Source organism: Drosophila pseudoobscura, chromosome 4 (assembly GCF_009870125.1).
Source record: "Drosophila pseudoobscura strain MV-25-SWS-2005 chromosome 4, UCI_Dpse_MV25, whole genome shotgun sequence".
NCBI lineage: Eukaryota > Metazoa > Arthropoda > Insecta > Diptera > Drosophilidae > Drosophila > Drosophila pseudoobscura.
Window position 1 is genome coordinate 16,298,777 of NC_046681.1, and position 22,606 is coordinate 16,321,382.

Genomic DNA, 22,606 nt, shown 5'->3' on the forward strand with positions numbered 1-22,606 from the left:
GCAAAACGTGCGAATGTTTACTTAAAAGCAAAAATCCCTAAAGAGCAGACGACAAACAAGAAGTGGAATCTGCTGGCACATCCGAAGAGGAATTTCAAGTGGAGTGGAGGGCCCTGGCCGAGTGTGAGAATCTGGTAGCCGCTTGGTCGGCAGATGCTCATTCAACAAGCCGAGATTGAAGCTTAAGGAGTGCCCCAAAATATATGGGGATATTAGAAAAGGTAAAGGAGGAGGACGGTATAGATACTCCACTTGTGAGGCTTTTTGATATGAGATCTTCAGGTTTGAGTTGATTTTTTTTTGAATATTTTTAGTACTTATACCAGAGATCACAAATAAGAGATTAAAAAACAGGATTTTGGAACAGGATAAACTTTTATCTTTTTCCTAATTTTTGATGTAATTTGTAGATATACATATATTTTTTTATTATAATTAGTATCGTATTTTTTTTTGTTTTTTGAGGTGGATATTATTTGGTTCAATTATCTGTCCAGGTTTCTAGGGTGGAGATCCTCTTAAATCATCCTGTTGATTTTTAAATAAATAGTTTAAGAAATTTTCTTTAAATTGTATAAATTAAGAAGAAAGATCATTTCAAATTTAAAAATTTTAAAAATATATTTTAATAAATTGCAGGTATTAATTTTAATAATCCCTCTTTTTCGGATTATTTTTTTACAATGAAGCTATATCTGGTTGAGACTAATAAGCCATTAGAATTTAATAATAAAAATAGATAATAATACAAATCAGAAGTTAATTTTTTTTAATTTAAATTTGTTTTATTTGAATTAAAACCTTTTTTTGTTTTTTTTTTAGGATTGTGTTGTGTACATTTTTTTTTCTTTGCCATAAAATTCGAAATGAATGTTGATTCTATAATTATTATTAGAATTATAATACGATTAGAGGAAGCATTCCTGCTAGTAGGCCCCTTACATACCATAGAAAACCTTAAGATTCGGCCATATACTCGTATGTGTGTACAGCATTCATACAGTTCTGTTCCCCAATAAGCCCTCCCCCTCTTCGTACAGCCCATCGATAAACCGAATGTCAAGCAACTAGCAGTCCTTGGCCACAATCCCCCATTGCGGCAGCCCATTAAGTTCTAGCCACCACGAAAAAGGCGGACCTTTTGAAGGCATTGTCATAAATGTTAACCAAAATTGGCTGGCACACCCCCCGCCTTCGCTTCACTTGTGATGCCCTTTTTTACGCTCTCTTCTCTCTGTGGGTATTTCAATCAAAATCAAGTGCAGATCCGAAAGCACGGGACGGGGCTTGCATGAAAATTACACGCACAAAACACACAAACTAATTTTCCAACAAATTAGACGCGCAAGTAGATGATAAGCCATGGCCATGCCCCACTGTGGCGCCCCCCCACCACCCTTCCAGCGTTGTTCATAATTTATTCGCCATTCCTTTGGCTCTCTCTCTCTCTCGTTTTTTATTGTCCAGCGCAGTTCGTGTGCGTAATTTCCCTCTGTTAAGTTTTTCTTTATTTTCTTTTTGCTGCTGCTGCTGCCTGGGAAAAACTTGCTTTGAACATGCCAAGGACACGGCCGGGGGAGGGTTGGATGCTGATTTAGGCGCATGATAATTGCCCGAGTCAGGGGCAGTGGCAGGGGCAGGGGAAGGGGCAGGGGAATGTCGTCTGCGTTCAAATGTGCGTGAAACATGCGTCGAGTGCTAAGAGGCTGGCTCTCGTTTCCTTGGACGTGGACGTGGACGAGGCCAAAAAAATCCCGAAACGAACGAATGCTGCATTTGATGCCCCGAACATTTTGGCAACCGCATGCATGGCTGCACTTTTCCCCCCAAGATTGGGAGTCACGTGACCTTAATGAGACCTGGCCAAAAAAAAAACTCAATAAACAGAGAAAGAAAAGGAAAAGGGAACCCTCGGGCGGAAGAAACTCTTCTTCTCGTGACGTCTCCTTTGTGTTTTTGTGCTGTTCGGCTTTTCTTTGTATTTTCCACGAGTCAACGAATAAACACAACATCCATCCAGATATCCATCCAGAGTTGTGGCTCTTGGAAATTGCTTCCAATTATAGTTTTATGCACTCGACTTCTTCAATCATTTCATATATAATCGCATAAGTAGTACCTACATACGAGTATATCTACGAGTATGTGCTGCAGAGCCCTCCTGCACAAACTGCAATAAATTTCAATTATTTACTTAAATGCACATTAAACAGAATTGCCACTGAATCGGACACTCGCTTTCGACTGTCTGTCCCTCTGTCCCCCTCTGTCAACCAGTCCTCTGTCCCCCCCTGTCTGAGAGTGCACTGGAAATCGTCTGATAATGGAAATTATTATTAAAAGGTTATTATCATTCTATGTGTGGATGGAGGCAGGGCCAGTAAACCAGGGGATCACTGGGTACAGGGGATTACCGGGTGCAGGTGCTGCCCCAAAGCAAAGGCCATGATGGGGTATTGATTGGTGCGGGGAAACTTTTCATTTGGCATAATATTTCGTCAGAAACATACATCAAATTTTCAGAAATTGTCAACATAAAGTAAGCATTTATACACTCAGAGAAAAACAGCATTACGAAAAAAAACATAGATATTTAAATGAAATATTAGCAGGGGATTAGCAGATTCTGGAGTGGTAAAGTTTCGAGTGCATTCATAAGACGGAAATCGAGAATGATTTAAGAAGAAACCTACTTTCAGAGTGTCGCAAAAGTAACAGACAGTCCCAAGGCTCAACGATTGTATTTTGCGAATGAGTACAGCGAATGTCCTAACGATCCCAGTTAGGCTTCCTAGACCCCTTTCAAGTTTCCTGCGATGTAAAGACCGCGGGTCCTGGCTGGAGAACTCAACTTCTTTCAAGACTGGGCGGCGTACCAGAGGGGATTGGGGAACATCACAGGGGACTTCTTCATGGGACCGGATAGACTGCATGCCACAACGAAAGCACAGGCCCAAGAGCTGTGCGTACACCTGGAGGATCTCGAGGGGAACACACTTTCCGCATCGAAAGTGAGAGCGAGTCATATCGTACGACAAGGCTGGGCTCCTACACTGGAGATGCGGGTGATTCGATGAGCAATAACAAAGACCGGAAATTCACCACCTACGACAGGAATAACGATCAAAACTTGAAGGTAGAGAGAGAGAACGGGTGCCGCCTGGTGGCACTATGATTGTAGCCAGAGGTATGTTTATATATTTTCTATTTTAGCAACCTTTTCGGCTTGTATGTGAATGGCACTGTGTCCATCATGGCCAAAAAGGGAGTATACTGGAGCACTTGGCGCGGGTTTACCTACCAATTTATATAAAGTAGTACAAATGTTGGTTCGACCAAAGTGCTATTGTTCTTAAAAGAAATAAAACAAATATTTCCCACCATTCCTCGTTCAATATTACGCAGGAAAAGGCTTATCAAGCCTCTCAGAGAGCAGTAAGGGGCAAGAAACAAATAAATAATAGACTTCGACTTTGAATATATTTAATCTAAGTATTAAAATATTTAATTATGATTATTTTCAATTTAAATTTAAATTGAAATATGAACTTATTTCATATATGTATATCAAATTATGATAAACATCAAAGTATATTTCGCTGACTTTTTTCTCTGGGCGTGGCAGCCGCCTTTTCGAGGTTTTCTCGTTTCACCTGCTTTAATGCTGGCAAATCATCTGGAAACAGCCTGCCCCACTGGTTGGAGCCCCCACCGACATAAATTTAGTAACCTTGAGGCACACACAAGCACAACAAAAAAATTGCACTTAATTTTAAACCATTTCTCTTTATGTAGTCCGCTCTCGACCTTTCGCTTTCTCTCTTTCTCTCTCTGGCTCTCGCTCTCTTTCTCTTCTTAGTGGCTGTTGCGTAATGCCAAAGACATAAAAGCGGATTTACGCTTAATCACACACGAAGGATGCATATTTTACTGTACCAGAATGGGGTCGCCCCTACTGTACCTGTACCTGTACCTGTACCTGTACCTCTACCTGTATCTGTATCTGTATATGTGCCTGCGTCGGTGTGTCCTGTGTATCTGTTTCGTGCTGCTCCTGGATGCTTGAATGTTGTATGCTGGATGCTCATTCGCATGCACAAACGCAGACCCAGAATTTTGTTCATTAGAAGCTCCACACGAGCGCGCTGCTTAGCCCACGTTTGGTGTCTACGGTCTCTGCCCCACCACCCTCCGAGCCCTCTCAGAGACCCCACTCTTAAGCCCCTGCACTGATGCCCGCACTCGAGCCGGCTCTACCCCCGGCTCGTGCCCGTCTCTCTTAAACCTCTCAGACCCTCTCAGAGCGCCTCGCTGATCCCTGCCACTCTCTCTCTCTCTCTCTCTCTCTCCCTGTCTCTCTGTCTCTCTCAACCCCATGACTTTCCCTACCACTCTTTGTCCTTGCAATGTTTTCAGTTCATTTTGCTTGCCCAGTTTTCCACTCCCTCCCAATCCCTCTCACTCTCCCCCTCTGTGTTTTTTTTCCCCCCCGCTTCAGTGCAGGACCTCCTGCTGTGAGCACTTGGAGCTTTTCCGAATGCTGTGTGTGTGTGTGTGTGTGGGTGTTTTCGTGGCCCCCATTAGCCAAAAGGATTTATATTACAAGCGCACACATAAAAAGCACCGCAGGATATTTTGTTTTATGTGAATTTAATTGTAGTCTTAATCCAAAAGGACGAAGGTAGCCACGGCAACCATCCCAACTCCCCTTGCCACTCCCCCATGTACTCCTTTCGCGCCCTTCAACTGACGGATGCTGCTGCTGGCTGCTATTTTAAATTAATAGCATTGCATTTTTAATAATGGCTGAACGAAAGGACCCACATCCGAAGCCGCCACACACGTCGGCTACTTGATTTGGTTATGGCAGAGAGCGGGCCAAAGGAAAAACTCGGTCAAGCGGCAGAAACCAAAAGGACCAAAGGACCCAACGGGAGGGGACTCGGGCCGGGCTCCCTATGAAACATCAATAAGCTCAAAGCCCAAGATCAAAGCATAATTATGTACGTGGCTGCAGCACGTACCCCTCTCCACCCCTCTTCCAGAGGGGAGTTTTTTGCTGCGGGGGAAATATTTGAAATATTTATTTAATATGCCAACTTTTTAACAAGAATTATGAGCCGGCAAAAGAATGGTAAAAAGAAGAAGTGCACAGGCGTATACACTAATTCTTGAGGGTTTATGGGAGAAGTTTATGGCCATTTCTCTCAGAATCAGAGCCAAAATCTCAACAAAAATACTGTTAAAACTGCAAAGATATTTATTGGCAAATTATTTCTTCAATTTGAATACTTAAAAGCGTTTTCCTTACATAAAAAAATATCCTTAAGCACAATTAAAAAATATCCTAACTATTTCCTTGCCCAAAAACAGATTGAAAACAGATGATATTCCCAAAAAGGAATCCAAGAAAAAACCTTTCCTTCTTTTTAACCAGAGGATATTTCTGTAGCCTTCAGTAATATTCCTTTGGTTTTTTATTTCCTTTCTTCAAAAGAAACACAAATTCCATCATACCCGCCCTGATCATTTTGTAGGGCAAATCCTCCACACGAGGCCTAAACGGTTTCGTTTTTGGTCTAGAAACAACTTTTAAGAATAAAGGAAGAAACTTGGCCAAGTTTTCGAGGAGAAATATCAACGGAAATATGGCAAACAGAATCCTCTCCCACACACACACACACACACCCCCACACATCCCCGCACGCACTCACTCGCACACCTAGAAGGAGGCCCAAAAGTGCGCACATCCTGCTTGGCCGGATTTTCGTAATGTGTCCTTGTTGTTGCTTCCTCCCTCTCACACACAACAAAAAAAGGGACAATTTGTTTAAAGGTAACAAAAACTTTTGGCGCGCTCAATTTTTTCGTCGTGGAGGCAAGAGGGGGTGGCAGGAATGCTTTTGCATAAACTTGATGCGGCAAAAGTTGAAAATATACATCGTATATGTATATCGTATTTTTGGTCTGCTGCTGTCTCGAATATATACAAACAATGTTCATAAATATATCCGGATATGGCAACAATACTACGAGCATATACCAAAAGGCAAACAACAAAGTACAAAGTTCAAAGGAAATCTGCCAAAGGAAAAGACAAGCGAAAAAGAAGGGGAGCGGAGGCAGAGCGGCAGAGGGGCAGATATTAAGAAAGTTATTCCAGTAAAATGAAAGTTGATTTTGTGGTTTCACCCCCCCGCCCCCCCTTGGAAGCGCATAAGAGTGAGCACCTGCATGACTGTACCTGCAGCCAATGAGAGTTGGACCGTACTTTCTTTAAAGTACAAAGCCCCAAATTAATCCACTCATATTTTCCCCTTTCTTTAGCTTAATTCTTTCCTCTTTTTTTTCTGAGTAAATAAAAATCCAGCAAACAAAATCATTTGCATAATTCCAGGCGTATGTTTTTGGCGCCCTGCTTTCAATTGATATTACAAGAGCAATTTGTGTTGACTGTGAAAGGGGGCCAGGGGGGTGGCCAGGGTGGGGGGCCAGGGGTGGCCAGGGGGGGGTGGCCAGGGCCATGCCAGGGCTATGCGTGAAAAGTACATGGGAAAACTGTGCCACAACTCTGTTTGTTGCTTTTCCAACATTTCCCACTGCTCCGCCTGCTCCGGCTTCGGCTCCTGCGGGTGGATGTTGTTTTTTCGCCACTTTTCGTTTCGTTTCCAGTCGCTGGGGCGTGTTCATTCATTTCCTGTTGCGCCCTCAAATATGCAAAGCGTATGGCAAAGTGAACAAGCGAATACGATGGGCAGGACGGCAGGATGTGCAGGATTTTGCAGGGGATGGGCGTCAGCAGGGAAATGAGATAGAAACGGAAACGCGTAAGATAAGACTCGGTAGATGTGAGTGCTATAAGAGTGACTGGGGTTCAGCAGATCTGCAATGACCCCGCAGAAGGGTCTCACAGCTGATGAAGTGACTTTTCTGCTTAGTTGCCTAATTGGGGAGCACAAATCTCAGAGATAGCATAGATATAGTCACCAAAAAGTCTTTATAGGGCACCAAAAAGCTGTGAAGAAGCCCTTGTAAGCCTTGAAATCCACAGTTTATTACACTAAATATATTATAATTATCGATTCTCATGTGTTTCTTGGTGTTATTTCGCGTTCTCTCTGCAGTTACTTCCTCATTCCAGGGGCCTGCAGATATCTCCCTTGAGGCGCCAGGCCACTGCGCTTCGGGCGGGCGGGCGGGTGGAAGGGAGGGCCTATCCATTCCTTATATTTCGCTGGCCGTCGACATCTAGCACTGAGAGTCATGAAAGTACATGAAAATAAATGTCTGCGTTGATTTGTGTGCGTGTGCGTGTGTGTGCGTGAATTCCTCCAAGGTCCCCCTCCCCCTTGTTGTGGCAAGTGTGTCGTGTAATTGGAAGCAGATGTGGCAAGCTCTACGTATGCTGCGTTTTTTTCTCACTGCTGAACCTCAGGGATAAACGTACCGAAATGGTTGCAGTGCATCAACTGGTGCTGGTTGCTGGAAGGAACATCTCTTGGGGTTAAAGGTCAAAGGTCGCGAGCAAACTGGGACCCACACTCACCTAAGAATGCGATGATCAAAGATGCGCATGGCCATGGTGCGGGCATTGAAATCGCTCGCAGCATCATCGGTGCCATGGCGACGGCAATGATCGCATTTCCCCACGTACGGGGGCTCGCCCGCCTGTCGCTCAGCCGTGGGCTGCACATTGACCGAGCGACTGCGCCGACGCGGCCGCTGAGTCTCCAGCGGCTCGGCCCAGACCGGCGGCTCGCGCGTCATCCGGGGCGCGAACGTGTCGTGGGCACGCCGCATGCTGCGCGCCCTGGTGCGCAGCGTCTGGCTGATGCGTGGAGAACCGGTCAATAGGTTCTCGTTGGCGTCACGCAACTCCTGGTCCTTGTCGTGCTTGCGTCCCTTCTTGTGGCGGGCGCCCATGTTCTCGATGTTGGCGCTGCCCAGATGCTCCACCAGGCTGCCGCCCCACTCCCCGACCTCGTCCAGCAGGCTGGGGAAGCGATCACGTAGACAGGGACGCCCATAGTAGGGTCCATTCGGTCCAAAAGGATGGTTCGTAACAAATTGCATAATTTTGCAGTAGAAATGAACTTAATTTGTCTGCCTAGAATGACTTGTAGAAAGAAAGAGTGCTGCCAACCCGATAGAAATGACAGAGATTACTGTCTTGTCTGAAACTATCGATACATGACTTTTGGCAAAAATATCTATCAGTTTTAACAGAAAAAAAACAGCTCTTTTTATGGCAAAACGTGAAAAAAATAACTGAAATATCCAAAAAATAATATACAAAAATATTTTAAAAGATATTTTAATGTTTTAAATACAAAATATGATTTTGCATGATTTTGTCAATTTTTATAAAATAGTAGTTATTATAGAGCTTTTACTATATGATGGGAATCCACTGTACCAGTTTATTGTAGATTCCTTGGCGGTTGTCAAGGACAAAGTTCAATATTAGCAAAGTGACGCAAATTTGAGAAGGTAATATAACAGACTATCGATACAAATATCGAATGTGTATTTAATTCAAAAAAGAAATATATATTGTACATAGCCAGATTTCCACCTAAAAGCACTTTTATAATATATTTTGCAGTCAATGGAACTTAAAAAGTAGCAAAACTAGCTATAAAATGGCCAATTTGGCCGAAAGCTGTGCTGCCCATCGATACATAAATTGAGTGTTGGAAAAGGTCAATGGCAGAATCCCATTATGGTATGAAGCATGGGCTTGTAAAAATTCATACGCGTACGCGTATCTGTATCTATTTGCATAATAATAGAAAAAAGAGAGAGACATTCCAACTAGGAAATTAAAACCCATTAAAATGAAAGCCATAACAATAATTCAAAGACCAAAAAACAGAAATATGCTTGACAGACCATTCCCTAGCCCGAAAGCGAAACCGAAACCGAACGTAGAATCCTGTTGATTAGCATACGGGCCAGAAATCGCAATAAAAGTAATTATTTTGATTACATTTCTAACGGAACGGACGTTGTGTCAGTTCTGCTGGAGGAGGACGTGGGATGTGGGATGTGGGATGGGCTGGGGATTCGAGCACAAGTCAAAACAGAGAGAGAGACGCAGACACATGTATAAATAATAAATGCGGCGGCAAAATGAAGGAAAACAAATACAAAATGAAGAAAATTTTATCACTGGATGTGGTGGGGGCGTGGCATGTACTCTGTGGCACATCAACATTAAAAATGTATTTTAATGTGTCGCCCGCCTTTTGCCCATTTCACTGGTTCTCTTCGTCTCCCCCTGTCCCTCTCTCTTTCTCACTCGTTAATGTCTTTCATTTTGGCAGGGAAATTTCCCGGCGATGGTGGCCGTGAACCGCCACAAAGCTACCACCTGTCAGGGTGGGGGAGGAAGAGAAAGACAGACAGACAGACAGAGAGACAAACCATTAGGCCAACAATTTTCATTGCGTTTGTAAATCATAAAATTCTGTCAAATTCCAGAAAACACCATCCCTGCCCCATCCCCCCATCCCTGTCGTGTGTTGCCATGTTTTGGCTTTGACTTTCGGGCTAATTACTCGTGATTTAATTTGAAATTGTAATTAGCCAGGAAAATGTCATTTTTGTGACGTCCTTTTGACAGCCGAAGGAAGCGAGCGACTGCGTGGACGGGTTGGATCTCATGTGTTGCTGGATTAACGCCCCAAAGTTTTTAATTAGACAAGCGAAAAGCATTAGGAAAGGGGCCTACCAGCTGACAGCCCATTGAAAGCGTCCAAAAAATAACTCCAGGCCCGAAAAGGGGATGTGGTGTGCCAGTGCTGCCAAGGACATCGATGGATGGTGAGGTCTGGCAACGCCACGGTGACAAACAGCGCTGCCAGCTGCAGTCGAAACGCAATCGAAAATAAATTTGACTTTCCACTAGACGATTTCCCTGAAGAGAAATCACTCGAAATCCCCCTCCACACAGAAAAGCACAGCACGAGGAGGAACGGAGGGGCGTGGTCTCCCGCTGCCCCATCAAGCAAGAAGCGTATCCAAAGGAGACAGAGAGACCTAAAGAGAAGTCTGCTGCTATCTAAAGCTGTTGATAAAGCGCACATTAAAATATATACGTATCTAAGTATCTCAAAGATACTGCTGCTGGAACAGGTGAGGCGAAGCGTCCTTCAGGCTTCATCCCAGGGCTGTGGCGAGGGCCTTGGCGAGGGCGAGGGGGAGGGGGAGGGGCATTCAAATGAAAAACCGTGAGAATCAAAGCAGCAGACAAGTGGAGCGGAAAGCTTTCAGTGCGTGGCCAAGACCAGGAGAGGGTCTGAGCGTCTGTCCGAACCGAAAAACTGTCGGAAGCCGGGATTGTCCGGCCCTGTTCTGGCCCCGTTCTCCCCCCGTCCACCCACCGTCCCTGCTGTCTTCGTTGAGTTGTTAAGTTTCGTTTGGTTCTTGGGTTGATTTTTCTTATATTTTTTTTTTTTTTTTTCTTTTACGTTTCATTTATTACGCAGAGGTTTTCCTTTCTTTTTTTTTGTAAATTAAGAATTTCCCTGCAGCTTTTTACAGCTTCTCAATGACTGACTACGTCCTCGAGTCCTCGAGTCCCCCCCGCCGCACAACCGCCCAATGCTTCAGTCTCTTAGTCTCTCGCTGACTGTTGGCGTTATAAAAGCTCAACGCTTCATTGCACAAACATAGTGAAGGACCGGAAGGCAGTCAGGCAGTCAGGCTGTCAGGCGGGCGGGCGGAGGCATCGGCAATTCTAAAGGCCTAAAGGGGACGGGGCGGTGGCGGAGGTGGGGGGAGCAATCTGGAGCAGCAGGAGTCGGTATTGAGAAGGCATTCCACCACTTAACAGAGCACACAACTTTCTTGTGGTCGTACGGCGTCGACAAAGTCGTCTCCCCCAACGACGACGGGGCGACAGGATATCGTTTCTGCATACGTGAGCATAAAATATGCCAACAGGGAGCAGCCTCTCCACGGAGCGGAGTCTGTGGCAAAGACAAGAACTCAAAATTAAATTAATTAAAACAATATAAACAATAAGCGAGCGACAGACAGAACACCTACCAGATAGAGAGAGAGAGAGACGTGCCAGGATGCAGGAGGCTACAGTGGAGACTCCAAGAAGGAAAATATATCCAAGAAATTCTTGCAAATAAAATGGCATATGAGAAACGATACCAGATGGATGCGACTACGTAAAACGTTGTGTTTTCGTAGGCAGAGACCACTGCAGCGAGGAGTGGCTCCTCCACAGCTCGGCACACATGATGTGGGCAAACCCTTTTCGTAGTTTTATGCGTGACAAAACCCATTCATATTCCAGGCAGCCGCTCACAGTTTAAGCTCATTGTTTACTTGTTGAAAGATGCCCCAAAAAAACAAAAAAAAAAGAAGGAAACACTAACCAAACAAACAGAAACAAGACGGAAATATCAAAGCAACTCTGACAGATGAAAAGTCCAAGCATTTTTCCATCCAGACATTTGGAAAGGCGCTCCTCTCACCCGAAATCAAAGCAAATAAAATAAGCAAATTATGAAAGAGATGAAATGGAGGAGAGTCCTGGAGCTGAAGCTGGAGCTGGAGCTGGATCTGGAGCTGGAAAATAAATTCAGAGAGCGTCTGCTGTGGAATTTGTTGAGTGGAGAAGATTGGACATTGATAGCGTACGTGGTCAGAGGCAGCCAAAATGGTGCTGGCTGCAACCTGGAGTGCCACAAGAAATATGGTCGGTATGGTCGGGTAAACATGTTTCAAATATTTATGCGCTCATTTCTGCCGCGGCCCCTGCTGCCCCAACTATTGTTGTGGCAGGGAGCGCACTTTGTCTTTGGCTTGACAAAAACCGCGACTTTCAGTCCTACCAGGAGGAGGTCCTTCAATCCACTATTGTAGCTGTAGCTGCGGCCGGAGGTAGCGAACCCAAGACACGTTTTGGCAATGAACACGACAAAGGAACGTGTGTTTATTTTTATTTGCGGCCCCCACAAAAAGGTAAATGTGCACGAAAAGGTGGAGGGGCAGGCCAGGACTCCAATATCCTCTCTCTTTGTGTGTGTGTGTGTGGGGGGGGGGGGGGGGGAAGGGGACTCTTGGGAAAAATTTATGTGGCAAGGAGGCTCGTAAACGCCGTGCTGTCGCTTGGTTGATTGAATTTTTGCCCACTGCATATTGCCACCTGCGGGGGCAGCGGTTGTAAATTTTTAGTCGCGCAACTAATTGGAAAATTCGAGAGTATCTCGAGCCCAAGATAATCCATAATTAAAGTTAAACATTGAACAAGTAAATGGGGCACAGGTTTTTCCATCTTTGCTTAGGAAATGAAGGAAATCGAGAGAATACCAATAGTAAAATTGAAAGAAAATTAATTAAACAAAAGTAAATGTTGGAAAAAATCGTGTTAAATATATAGAAATAGGGAAATTCTTGGGGTTTCTGCACTTTTCTTTGGTCTACTTCCGCTTTGGCCTCATGTTTTCTATGCAAATGTTTGCCCAAGTCCTGGTTACACGTTCAGCGTTTTTTTTTCCTGCTGCTGCCACATAAAATGCAAAAGTAAACAGCATCATTAAAGGCGAAAGGCACCTGAGGACGACGGGGCATCTTCTGGGGTAAGATGCGGGCTATTAACAATGTTGCCACTTCATTCAAATTAAGCAAGAGTCCCCCTCCCACCGTCCACCGCCCACCAACCATTCAGGCCACGCCGCAGCACCCTACGTGACGGTTGCCACAAAAACGTCTTTTGCCTTTCGCCTCAATGTTCAAATTTTAATCGCATTTCTTGGTCGTGGTGGGTGATGGTGGCTCTGAGTCCTTTTCGCTTGCCGTTTGTCCTTTGGCTTCGACACTCGCAAAGGGAAAGCGGACTGGGGACCACGGCTGGGTCTTGGACTGTCAAGGAAAAGACCAGACCAGGGCCAGGGCAGACCAGGCCAGAAAAAGGGTTTCTTTTCCTCTTGTTTGTCCCGTATTTCGTCCTTTGGCCCACTGCCCTCCACGGCCCATGGCTGTCACTCACTCATTTGTTTTTGTCTTCTCTCTCTCCCTCTCTCTCTCCGTTTCGCGCTGCGTTTGCCCGCCCGCAAAATGGAAATGGAAATTGGTTTTCTCTTGGTTTCGTCCCCTGTGCCTTTGCCCTTTGCCAGGACGACCCACAAACGGCAGCAGCAACAACAATAACATTCATTTAAAATGCAAATAAAGTGACAAATTACCTGAATTAGTGACACAACCGTTCGTTCAGCGTTCAGCGCTCAGCGTTCACAGCGCATTTTCCTCTTGAGGTATTTACTTTTGTTTTTATTTTTAAATGCCCAATTTGGCTGTTGACTTTGGTTAGGCGAGTGCTTCTGGTGCTGCTGGTTCTTCTGCTTTTGGTAATTGAATTGAGGACCCACACAAAAACAAAAACACAATCGAAATGGAGAGTTCCCGCTCGGAGAGAGAGAGATGCAAATGTTTTTTTTTTGGGCGCCTTTTAAAGGGAGATCTTATATTGTAAGCCAGTACCTGGCATTCGAATTTGAAATTAATTACCGATCTCATAAGCTAGAGAAGCAGCATCAAAAATAGCCCCACGGCTTAAAGGAAATCAGTTCTTAAAGATGAATCAAGGAAAATGGCTTTTAAAAGCATGAAATCTTCTATATTTTGGCAAGGTTTTATATATGTAGATTGAATGGCTATAATATTTATCCATAGCTATCGCTGTGGCTTTCGCTCTGAAATTAAAATTTTATTTTAAAAACATTCCCGTTTTCTTGACAAAAAATCATCATTGGTTTCAAACATTCCACTCCACTGCATTGGGGAATATCTTCATAATCCTAAGGAAACAGTTGAAAATTATTTATTTTTATTTCAAATTAATTATAATTTATTTATTTATTTATTATTTAGTATTCATTATTATCTATTTATTTAATATTTTTTTATTTATTTACTATTATTTATTTATTATTATTATTTGTTATTATTTTTTTTTTATTTATTATATTTTAAAGAATGGGAAAACCCAGTATGCCGAGCATTGCTCTCGGCTCAGAGCTCCTTTGAACTTCACAAAACCTCTATCAATTACAACAATCTCTCACCTAAGCAATATACCATTTAGTTTAGAGAAGAGTACAGTTCTAACAAGAGAGTTAAAGCAGTCGTCCTGATCATCGTATGCCCATGTCATCCATCGTTTCCTTCGAATTTAAGCACGCCCTGTGCCATATGCAACACTTTCTGCTTTTCCATAAATCCCTCTCCAAAGCAGCTGCCAGCGCGGTTTCCTTTAAAGCCGCGTTGCCCAGCCAGCTATTAAATTCAATTATTGCCCCCGAACAATATTGAATCAGCAGCAGCAGCAACACCAGTCTGGGGGAGAGAGATGAGAGCTCTAGAGGCAGAGGAAAACTTAAGACTTTCTCGCACAGCTGTCGTGTAAATATTTAATTTACGAAATTCCATAATAAAATTTTCCTTTTCGGTTGCTGCTGGCTGCCGCTGGCTGCTCCTTTAAGGCAGCTGGGTTTTCCATTTCGCATGCCAATTGTTTGGCAAGTGTCAAAATAATAACAAGCCACCCCCAGGAAGTCCAATCCTGACCCCGCAGCCCCAGCCCCTGCCCCAGCCCCTTGGGTGCATACCGATGCCAAGTGTCAAAACATTTCGGCAATTTTTTTATGTTAATTTCGTATTAATAAAATAAATATTAAATCAGTGCGAGAGCGAGGCGAGGGATGTAGATGAGGGTGACAAATGACAAATGTCGTGCGGGGAAGGGGAAGGGGCAGGGGCAGGGGTAGAGGCACAAACGACGACTATATTAGAGACCAAAACCACTAATTTATCCCCAGAGAAAGTGAGGGGAGAGTCCTGGCAGCTGTTGCCCTCCATTGAACCCACCCTTCCCGGCAGGGGGTTGGCTTTGATTGGAGCCAAGGCAGGGGCTTTGGCTTTCCCTCAATTTAAATTTCATAAGCTTAAAGATCCCTTAGCCAATTTTGGCTATTGTTGCGATATTATTAAATTCTTACACTCTCGAGTCGTTGATTTTTATGGGCTCTGCGGCATTTTCTTTTATAATTGTTATGGCTCGAACCGAGCAGCTAACCCCTTTGGCGCTTTGGCGCTTTGGCGCTTTGGCATTGGCATTGGCAGCGGCTGCTTAGCGACTCATTAGCCAGAGTTTTATGTCTCGGGCCATAATTCGTAGGCGCTGCTGGATGGTAGTAAAAGTTTTTTGGCCATAAACAGCAGCGAATGCGACGCCGCGGGGAAAGATGATTCTCGAGGCTGCGCGCCATAAAAGCCTGTTTCCGTTTCCCTTTCCGTCGGTATTTTGGGGATAAAATTTCGAGTCTAGGGAACAAAGGAGGGAAACATAATTGCAGCTGTTTTCAATGTAAATTTAATATAATTGAACGGTCGATGGGGAATGGCAAATGACACTGAAACCAGAGCCCCAGGGCGGGCATAGGAATCGAGCATCCTTGAGAGTCCTGCAAATGATGGAGCTTAAATCCTTGTGCCTTAAAATTTAACTCGTGCTGGAATCATTCTATGGAGAATCCATCCAACAAACCCCTAAACAGGTAAATGTCTCTCTGGGACTCCCAGGACAACAATCGTTTCCATTTTGCATAGTTCTGCCCCCCTCTGTCCCCCCACTGTCCCCCCCTGGCCCTGTGCATCTCTATGTACTCGCCAAACACCCGGAATGTGCAACATCGTGTGTCTGCAACGGAAGCTACTTGTTGGGTTAATGACATCGTAAAAATAGTTGCAGCTGCTGCAAAAGCTGGCACTGTTCCTCCGGCAACGTGCCCCTGGGGCCATAATAATTAAGCCCTGCTTTCTCTTTTTTCGTCTGTGTCTTGTTTTTGGCTCCAAATAGTTCCAGCTGAAATGTGCAGCCTTTCCCCAGGAGAGTTCTCAAGTTACCAAATTGCAGAAAATGGCCTCTAACTAGAGACCAAAATACTTTATGGTCTTACAGAAGTAAGGAGCGACTTAATGAGGCTCCTTTTAGGTATTTCTGGGTATCCTCCAGCCAAGAAACTTTCAAGCCCAGCAAATCTGCTAAACTTTGAACCGAGTTTCGAATATAAACCTCTGTTTTTCCTGTAGAAAATCCCCCAAAGTAGGCCTGGACTCCCAGTTTTCACATCCTGTATTTCGAATCGAAAAAGTTCAGTTGTAATTTTTATCTCGAACCCTCAACACCTTCCACAACATCTGAAAGTATTGGAATGAATATTTACAAACTGTAAAATTTCGCAGTAAATAGTTTTCGGTTTGTGCTCCTAAATCCGTGAAGCTTTTGGCTAAAACTGGCAAAACCAAAGAAATACTCTCGTATTTCATCGGCAAAGAAGAAATCATGTGCGGCGGTTACGGTTGTGGCAGCTTCGGGTGTGGTCCCTCTGGTCCATGCGGGGCCTGGTGCGGGTCATACTGCGGCCCCTCGTGCGGCCCCTGCTGTGGACCGTCGTGCGGACCCTGCGGCTGCTCGGGCGGCTGCTGTGGGTCGCTCGGTTGCGGCCCAAGCGGGCCGGCCTGTTGGCCATACGGGCTGTATACTTGCTGAGCTTCAGAAGGATTTCAGGAACCAATGAGAGACCGAAGGATCCATTCCACACACTCGTAAAACGAGAGGTGAGTCGCCACTGCCGCTGTCGCTGTCGCTGCCGCTGCCTCCGCGTGTTGCCAATAAAAATTTCAACGGCTGGGTGGGGGGGGGGGCTTGCGCAATTCAATAACTCGTCCTGGCACACAAAGGAGCTCGAAAATGGATGAGAGTACGGATAGGTGGAGGGGAGGGCTAGAGCCTTCGATTGTAAACAAAACTCTAATTTGAATTCTTCTTCTGGAGGAGAAAGTCGCATCAGATGGGCAAAGGGAAAAGCGGATTTCATTACAGGACGAGAGGCCTGCGCCATCGGTTGCCGATGCCAAAGAAAACACAGGTGTAAAGGGGGTCCACGGGGAAGGGGGGTGGGGTGGGTGTGGCGGTGGCGTGTGGGGTTTTATTACGAAATTTTCTGATGCTTTGTGTTGATTGTTTATTTGGGACTGAAAGAGCGAGCGGGGGGAATGTAAGGACCTGCAATCAGGGCCTCCTGCAGTGCGTCGGAATTGAGGCGCGCGCCCCCCACTGGGAGCCTGGCTAAATGCTCTATAAAAAAATTTGCCATGCGGCACAGCTTGATGTGTGCACCGAGATCTCATAAAGCTAAATATTAGAGTCATAAACACATTAATCATATGAATATATCTCTCGTTTTTCCTTGCAGGTGCGTCTACTCCGACTACCTTTTTGGATGAGCTGAAAATTGTATTAGGAAAGGAAACATCTCATTAAAAACCTGGAGGCTATTGACATAAAAACATGCTGTCTATTGCTGCGGGGGTTCTCTGGGATAAAAGCGACGAAGAAATTTGTCCCCTAAGCCTTTAGTGCCTCTGCCATGAATCCCAAGTCTTAACATGTCTGTACGCCTAAGCCACTAAACAAGCCGAGACCGAGGCCGAGAGAGAGAGAGAGAGAGAGAGTAAGAGTTGGAGAAAGTAAGCCTCGTCGCACCTTACCGGAACCGAGAACTCCTGCTCCTGGAAAGCCATTGCCAAACATGTCTCGGAAAATGGCTGGCGGCTAAAAAGTCTGCGTTTACTTTTGGGCGCCTATGCGAAACTGAAAGTCATGCGTTTTCCGCCTTTTCCGGGGGAGCCATCGTGTTGATTTTACTTTTCAGCCTCCTTTTTCGCTGTTCACATTTCTGTTCTTTTAAGAGAAAAGTGGAAGTGGAAAATGGGTCTGGGCTTAGGGGGGGGGATTGCGGGATTGAGGGGGGGTGGGGTGTTCGCTGTTTTGCCAGCAATGTCATGCTGTGTCACGTTATTTATTTTCGCTGTAATTTTTGAACTTCTCCAACCCGTTCCCCGTATTCCTCCTGTGCCTCTTCTGTTTTTCTTTGCCACAAACTTGACGTCTTTAAATTAACATAAAAGAAGCGTTAGGCTTTTCGAAGGCGTTGGCGTTGCGTGGGTGTGGGAGTGGGCGTGGGCGTGGGCGGGGGTGTGGCATATGTGCCCATTCCGTTTAATTATTTTGTTAAGCAGTTGGCACACAGCGCCGCCTGGAGGGTTTAAGCAGACACTTTATGGCCAGGGCCAAAAACTTCGTTGCCTAAGCCGATAATACGGAAGAGAGACCGAGGTCCGAAAACTAACCCCAACACTGGGGGCCAGCGCTCAGCGGCCCCGTGGAGCCTGCCCGCCTCGATAAGCCTTAAAGCGCATTGCGGTCAGTTTTTTTGGTGGCCAGATCTCTCTTTTATTTCTGTTTGCCCTTCACGTTATGCGGCCCAAAATCCTGTTATGGCCTAATCTCGAGGGTGGAAAGAAGGGCGTGCGAGGGTGAGGGTCACGCGCCTCAGAACCAAGTACCTTAAATACTTTTTGACGTTTTCACATGTGACTGCACCCTTGGCCACTCCGGTCAACGGGGTTTCCCCCTTAAGTGGGTCGTAATTCGTTTTTGGCCACACATCGGGGTTTTAAGGTGGGTAATAATGTGGCCATGCCCTCCATAAGGCTTATTGGCTTGAGAACAGATACGGAGAGCCTTCTAGCCTCGAGATCTTACATACCAAAGGGATAACAGTAAACGCAGAGATATTTTTGTACATTTTTGTAGCTTTGCATACTCGTATATTTGATTATAATTAAGGCTTGGATAGAATCGATTAGACATTGTATATCAAGGTGGGGTCTGGTGGTGCTGGTCGATTGCTATGGGCTAGCGTGATCGTTATCGTTATCGTCTCATAATCGTCTCCTCCAGCTCTAGGCCTGGGGCTGCACGCAGCGCGTGTTCTCGGGCAGATCGCAGATGCCCTTCAGGGCGTTGAAGTACTTGTCGCCGCAGCTCACCTGCAGAGGCTTTCCGTAGCGGCAGATATAGTAATCGTTGCAGCTCTTCAGGGAGGCCATCATGAAGCCGTCGGGCTTGTTGCGGCACACGTAGTTGGTGTAGGTGAGGATGTTCAGCTCCTGAGCCTGGGGAGTAGCCTGCTGCTGCATGGCCTCAACGAGTGGTCCCGCGGGACGGACAGGACGGGGTGGTCTCACTTGCATGGAGGCGGGCTTGACCTTGGTGGCTGCGGTGGCTCCGCTGCATGCAGTGGTAGTCTCTGCACAGAGTGTGGTAGTCTCTACACAGGTTGTGGTGACCTCTTCACAAGGTTCGGGTGTTGGTGTACAGGTGGTTGTTGAACAGGTTGTTGTTGTGGAGGTGGTTGTTGAACAGGTTGTTGTTGTGGAGGTGGTTGTTGAACAGGTTGTTGTTGTGGAGGTGGTTGTTGAACAGGTTGTTGTTGTGGAGGTGGTTGTTGAACAGGTTGTTGTTGTTGAGGTGGTTGTTGAACAAGTTGTTGTTGTGGAGGTGGTTGTTGAACAGGTTGTTGTTGTGGAGGTGGTTGTTGAACAGGTTGTTGTTGTGGAGGTGGTTGTTGAACAGGTTGTTGTTGTGGAGGTGGTTGTTGAACAGGTTGTTGTGGTTGAGGTGGTTGTTGAACAGGTTGTTGTTGTTGAGGTGGTTGTTGAACAGGTTGTTGTGGTTGAGGTGGTTGTTGAACAGGTTGTTGTTGTTGAGGTGGTTGTTGAACAAGTTGTTGTTGTGGAGGTGGTTGTTGAACAGGTTGTTGTTGTGGAGGTGGTTGTTGAACAGGTTGTTGTGGTTGAGGTGGTTGTTGAACAAGTTGTTGTTGTGGAGGTGGTTGTTGAACAAGTTGTTGTTGTTGAGGTGGTTGTTGAACAAGTTGTTGTTGTGGAGGTGGTTGTTGAACAGGTTGTTGTTGTGGAGGTGGTTGTTGAACGGGTTGTTGTTGTGGAGGTGGTTGTTGAACAAGTTGTTGTTGTTGAGGTGGTTGTTGAGCAGGTTGTTGTTGTTGGGGTGGTTGGTGAACAGGTTGTTGTTGTCGAGGTGGTTGTTGAACAGGTTGTTGTTGTTGAGGTGGTTGTTGAGCAGGTTGTTGTTGTTGAGGTGGTTGATGAACAGGTTGTTGTCGTTGACGTGGTTGGTGAACAAGTTGTTGTCGTTGACGTGGTTGGTGAACAAGTTGTTGTCGTTGACGTGGTTGGTGAACAGGTTGTTGTCGTTGACGTGGTTGGTGAACAAGTTGTTGTCGTTGGCGTGGTTGGTGAACAAGTTGTTGTTGTGCTTGAACATGTTGTTGTGGAAGAGGTTGTTGGGGCAGACGGGGTGGTTACACAGGGTGCTTCGGGAGTTGTCGTGGGACAGGGTGTCGGTGTACAGGGCACAGCAGAAGCAGCGTTGTCCGTGACCAACGCCGAAGGCTGTACTTCAATGCAGCCGGTATTGTAGTTGACACATCCCTGGACCTTGGAGTCGAAGAAACGAGAGCAAGTGCTTACCAGCGCCTGTCCTCCCTGGCACTCGTAGTACTGAGAGCAGCTTCCAGGCACGAGAGCCCTGAAGCCGTCCGACTTGTGGACGCAGACGTAGCGACGATACAGCTGATTGTTGATGGCGGTCGGCACGGCCGGCACGCTGGCGGCACTGATACTGGCCACCAGGATGGCGGCACAGGCAATTACTGCAATGGGTTAGGATGTGGGTTAGTCCTTGCTGTTGGGCAGCAAATAGTCCGAGATTCATACCGAATGTGCTCTTCATTCTTAGTTTGGCAGCTATTCCTTTTGAGTGCGGGTTCTGTTCTTCTTGCTGTACAAAGTGCTGTACTGGAATGACTGTTTCGCAAGTGCCGCTGGCTTTTATACAGAGGCCTCGCACGGAAGATGCGTATCTTTACAACGCCCAAGTGACCCTTATCGATGGGTCTAACATATAGATGCGGTCTCGATAGCGCTGCCGCTGGGTTGTCTTCGGCGCCAACCTTGATTTTGAATGCTCGCGGGGGATGGGGCTGGGATGCTGCTTTGATGCCGTGCGTTATCATCAGACGAATGTCATCTGGTTCTAAACTTTTCAATTTCAATAATTATTTCGCACGAATCGGAACCCGGGAATACACATCTCTGCGCAGCCACAACGTGCTATTAATTAAGAGTTTCGGGCTGTCATCATTCGATATTCGACACTCGACATCGGACATCCGACATTCCACATCCGATGACATCCTCTCCCCACCCCCATCTACCCCATCTACCCCGTCGCATACGATTCGTGTGGCCTCCCATTCTCATTCTACGCCTTAGTCCGAGCATGTGTGTCCGTGCGGTCAGGGCCTGGTGACGTTAATTTATCAAAGGAATTTACAATTGTTTAATTAATTAGATGCATACCGCATACGCACAAAGGGAGGATGGGGGCAGTGGGCCGAGAGCAAAGACATAGCCAGCATGCCAGACAACAAATGAGCAGGAGGCAGGGCAGCCATGATTTGAATTGCACATATTTGCCATTCGCCATTCGCCGTCTCCGACATGGACCGAGTCGCGTAGTCCTTGGCAATCGTCTCTAAATGGATGTAAATGGGTCTTTGGTTAGCCAAAGACATTGGTCCCTTCTACGTGATCTGCCATTGAATAAAGCTCAGATATTGATTATTCTCCTCATATCATTTAGTGTGGCTCCACTTAAACTACCGAAATGCTACTCATGCCCGATAAAATGAAACGAGTGTGTGGCAAACATGTGTTTTTTTTTCTACTGAATGGGTTCCCTCCTGATAACGATCAATGGTTCTGCGGGGGGTAGGCGATCGTCAAATGCGTGCTGTGTAATTACAATCAAATCGATAAGAAATCAAGTCAAGTACAGGTCTTGGTCGCGGGTCGTGGGTCGTGTTCGGAGTTGTACTCAACAAAGTTCCTGCGTGCAAAGCGCCCGTACAATCATTTTTCATGTCACATCAAAAACAATTACCAAAGTCGACGCTTGAGGCGGAAGTTTCTCATATGCCGAGCGATAATTTGTTCCCCTTTTTTCGCATGCAACTTGCAAGAAAAATTGTACGCTATAGAAAGGAAATTGTGTCAAAATATTGCTGCTTTGTCAGTGGAACTTAAGAAAGAATTCCATTGAAAAAAAAATATATTTTGTGATAGCGGAAAAGGAATTTCTGTTGCTGTTTCCGCTCAAAAAAAAGGCAATTAGCAGTCCCAAAATAAATGATAAAAGTCTTTAGTTTCTCATACATTCCAAAAAGCCATTCATAGCCGTACCTATAATCGCATAATAAGCATCTCTAATATTATCGAACGGATATCTGAACCATGAACATTAATTTCAAATTAGAATTCAATTTGGTGAAAACAAGCATTAGGACCGGCGGTCAGGGACACAAACAAAAATCCAAAAATCTGACAATCCGAAAATCCGAAAAATCCACACAGCAGACCGAGAACTGCGCTTGTTAACCCATAAAAAGTGTCTGCCTATTACCGGCAATTACATTAAAATCTCGGCTCACGACGGCAACAACAACCATAACCGGTAAATCTATATAATAAAACATTTCAACGAAATTAAATTGAAATTTTTAGGTTTATTTTTTCCTTTTTTTTGCCATCAGCCCTTTCATAGAAAAGGTGGCTAGAAAAAGTCATGGCTGGATGTCGTGGCTGGTCTAGTGGAGGG

General features: G+C 45.5%; 2 protein-coding genes across 2 annotated transcripts; both read right to left on the reverse strand.

Moving 5' to 3' along the window:
• Positions 1-7,029: 7,029 nt before the first annotated feature.
• On the reverse strand, positions 7,030-8,189 carry LOC6902432 (uncharacterized). Its single transcript, XM_002133330.3, has 3 exons — positions 7,547-8,189; positions 7,448-7,482; positions 7,030-7,254 (listed from the first exon to the last, which is right to left on the reverse strand). The coding sequence occupies exons 1-3, from the start codon at positions 8,071-8,073 to the stop codon at positions 7,214-7,216; spliced, it is 603 nt and encodes a 200-aa protein (XP_002133366.2). The 5' UTR covers positions 8,074-8,189; the 3' UTR covers positions 7,030-7,213.
• Positions 8,190-18,658: 10,469 nt separating this feature from the next.
• On the reverse strand, positions 18,659-20,776 carry Muc26B (Mucin 26B). The gene is made up of 2 exons (XM_002132166.3): positions 20,665-20,776; positions 18,659-20,600 (listed from the first exon to the last, which is right to left on the reverse strand). Exons 1-2 carry the CDS (start codon positions 20,678-20,680, stop codon positions 18,829-18,831), a joined length of 1,788 nt encoding a protein of 595 aa, XP_002132202.3. The 5' UTR covers positions 20,681-20,776; the 3' UTR covers positions 18,659-18,828.
• Positions 20,777-22,606: the final 1,830 nt, after the last annotated feature.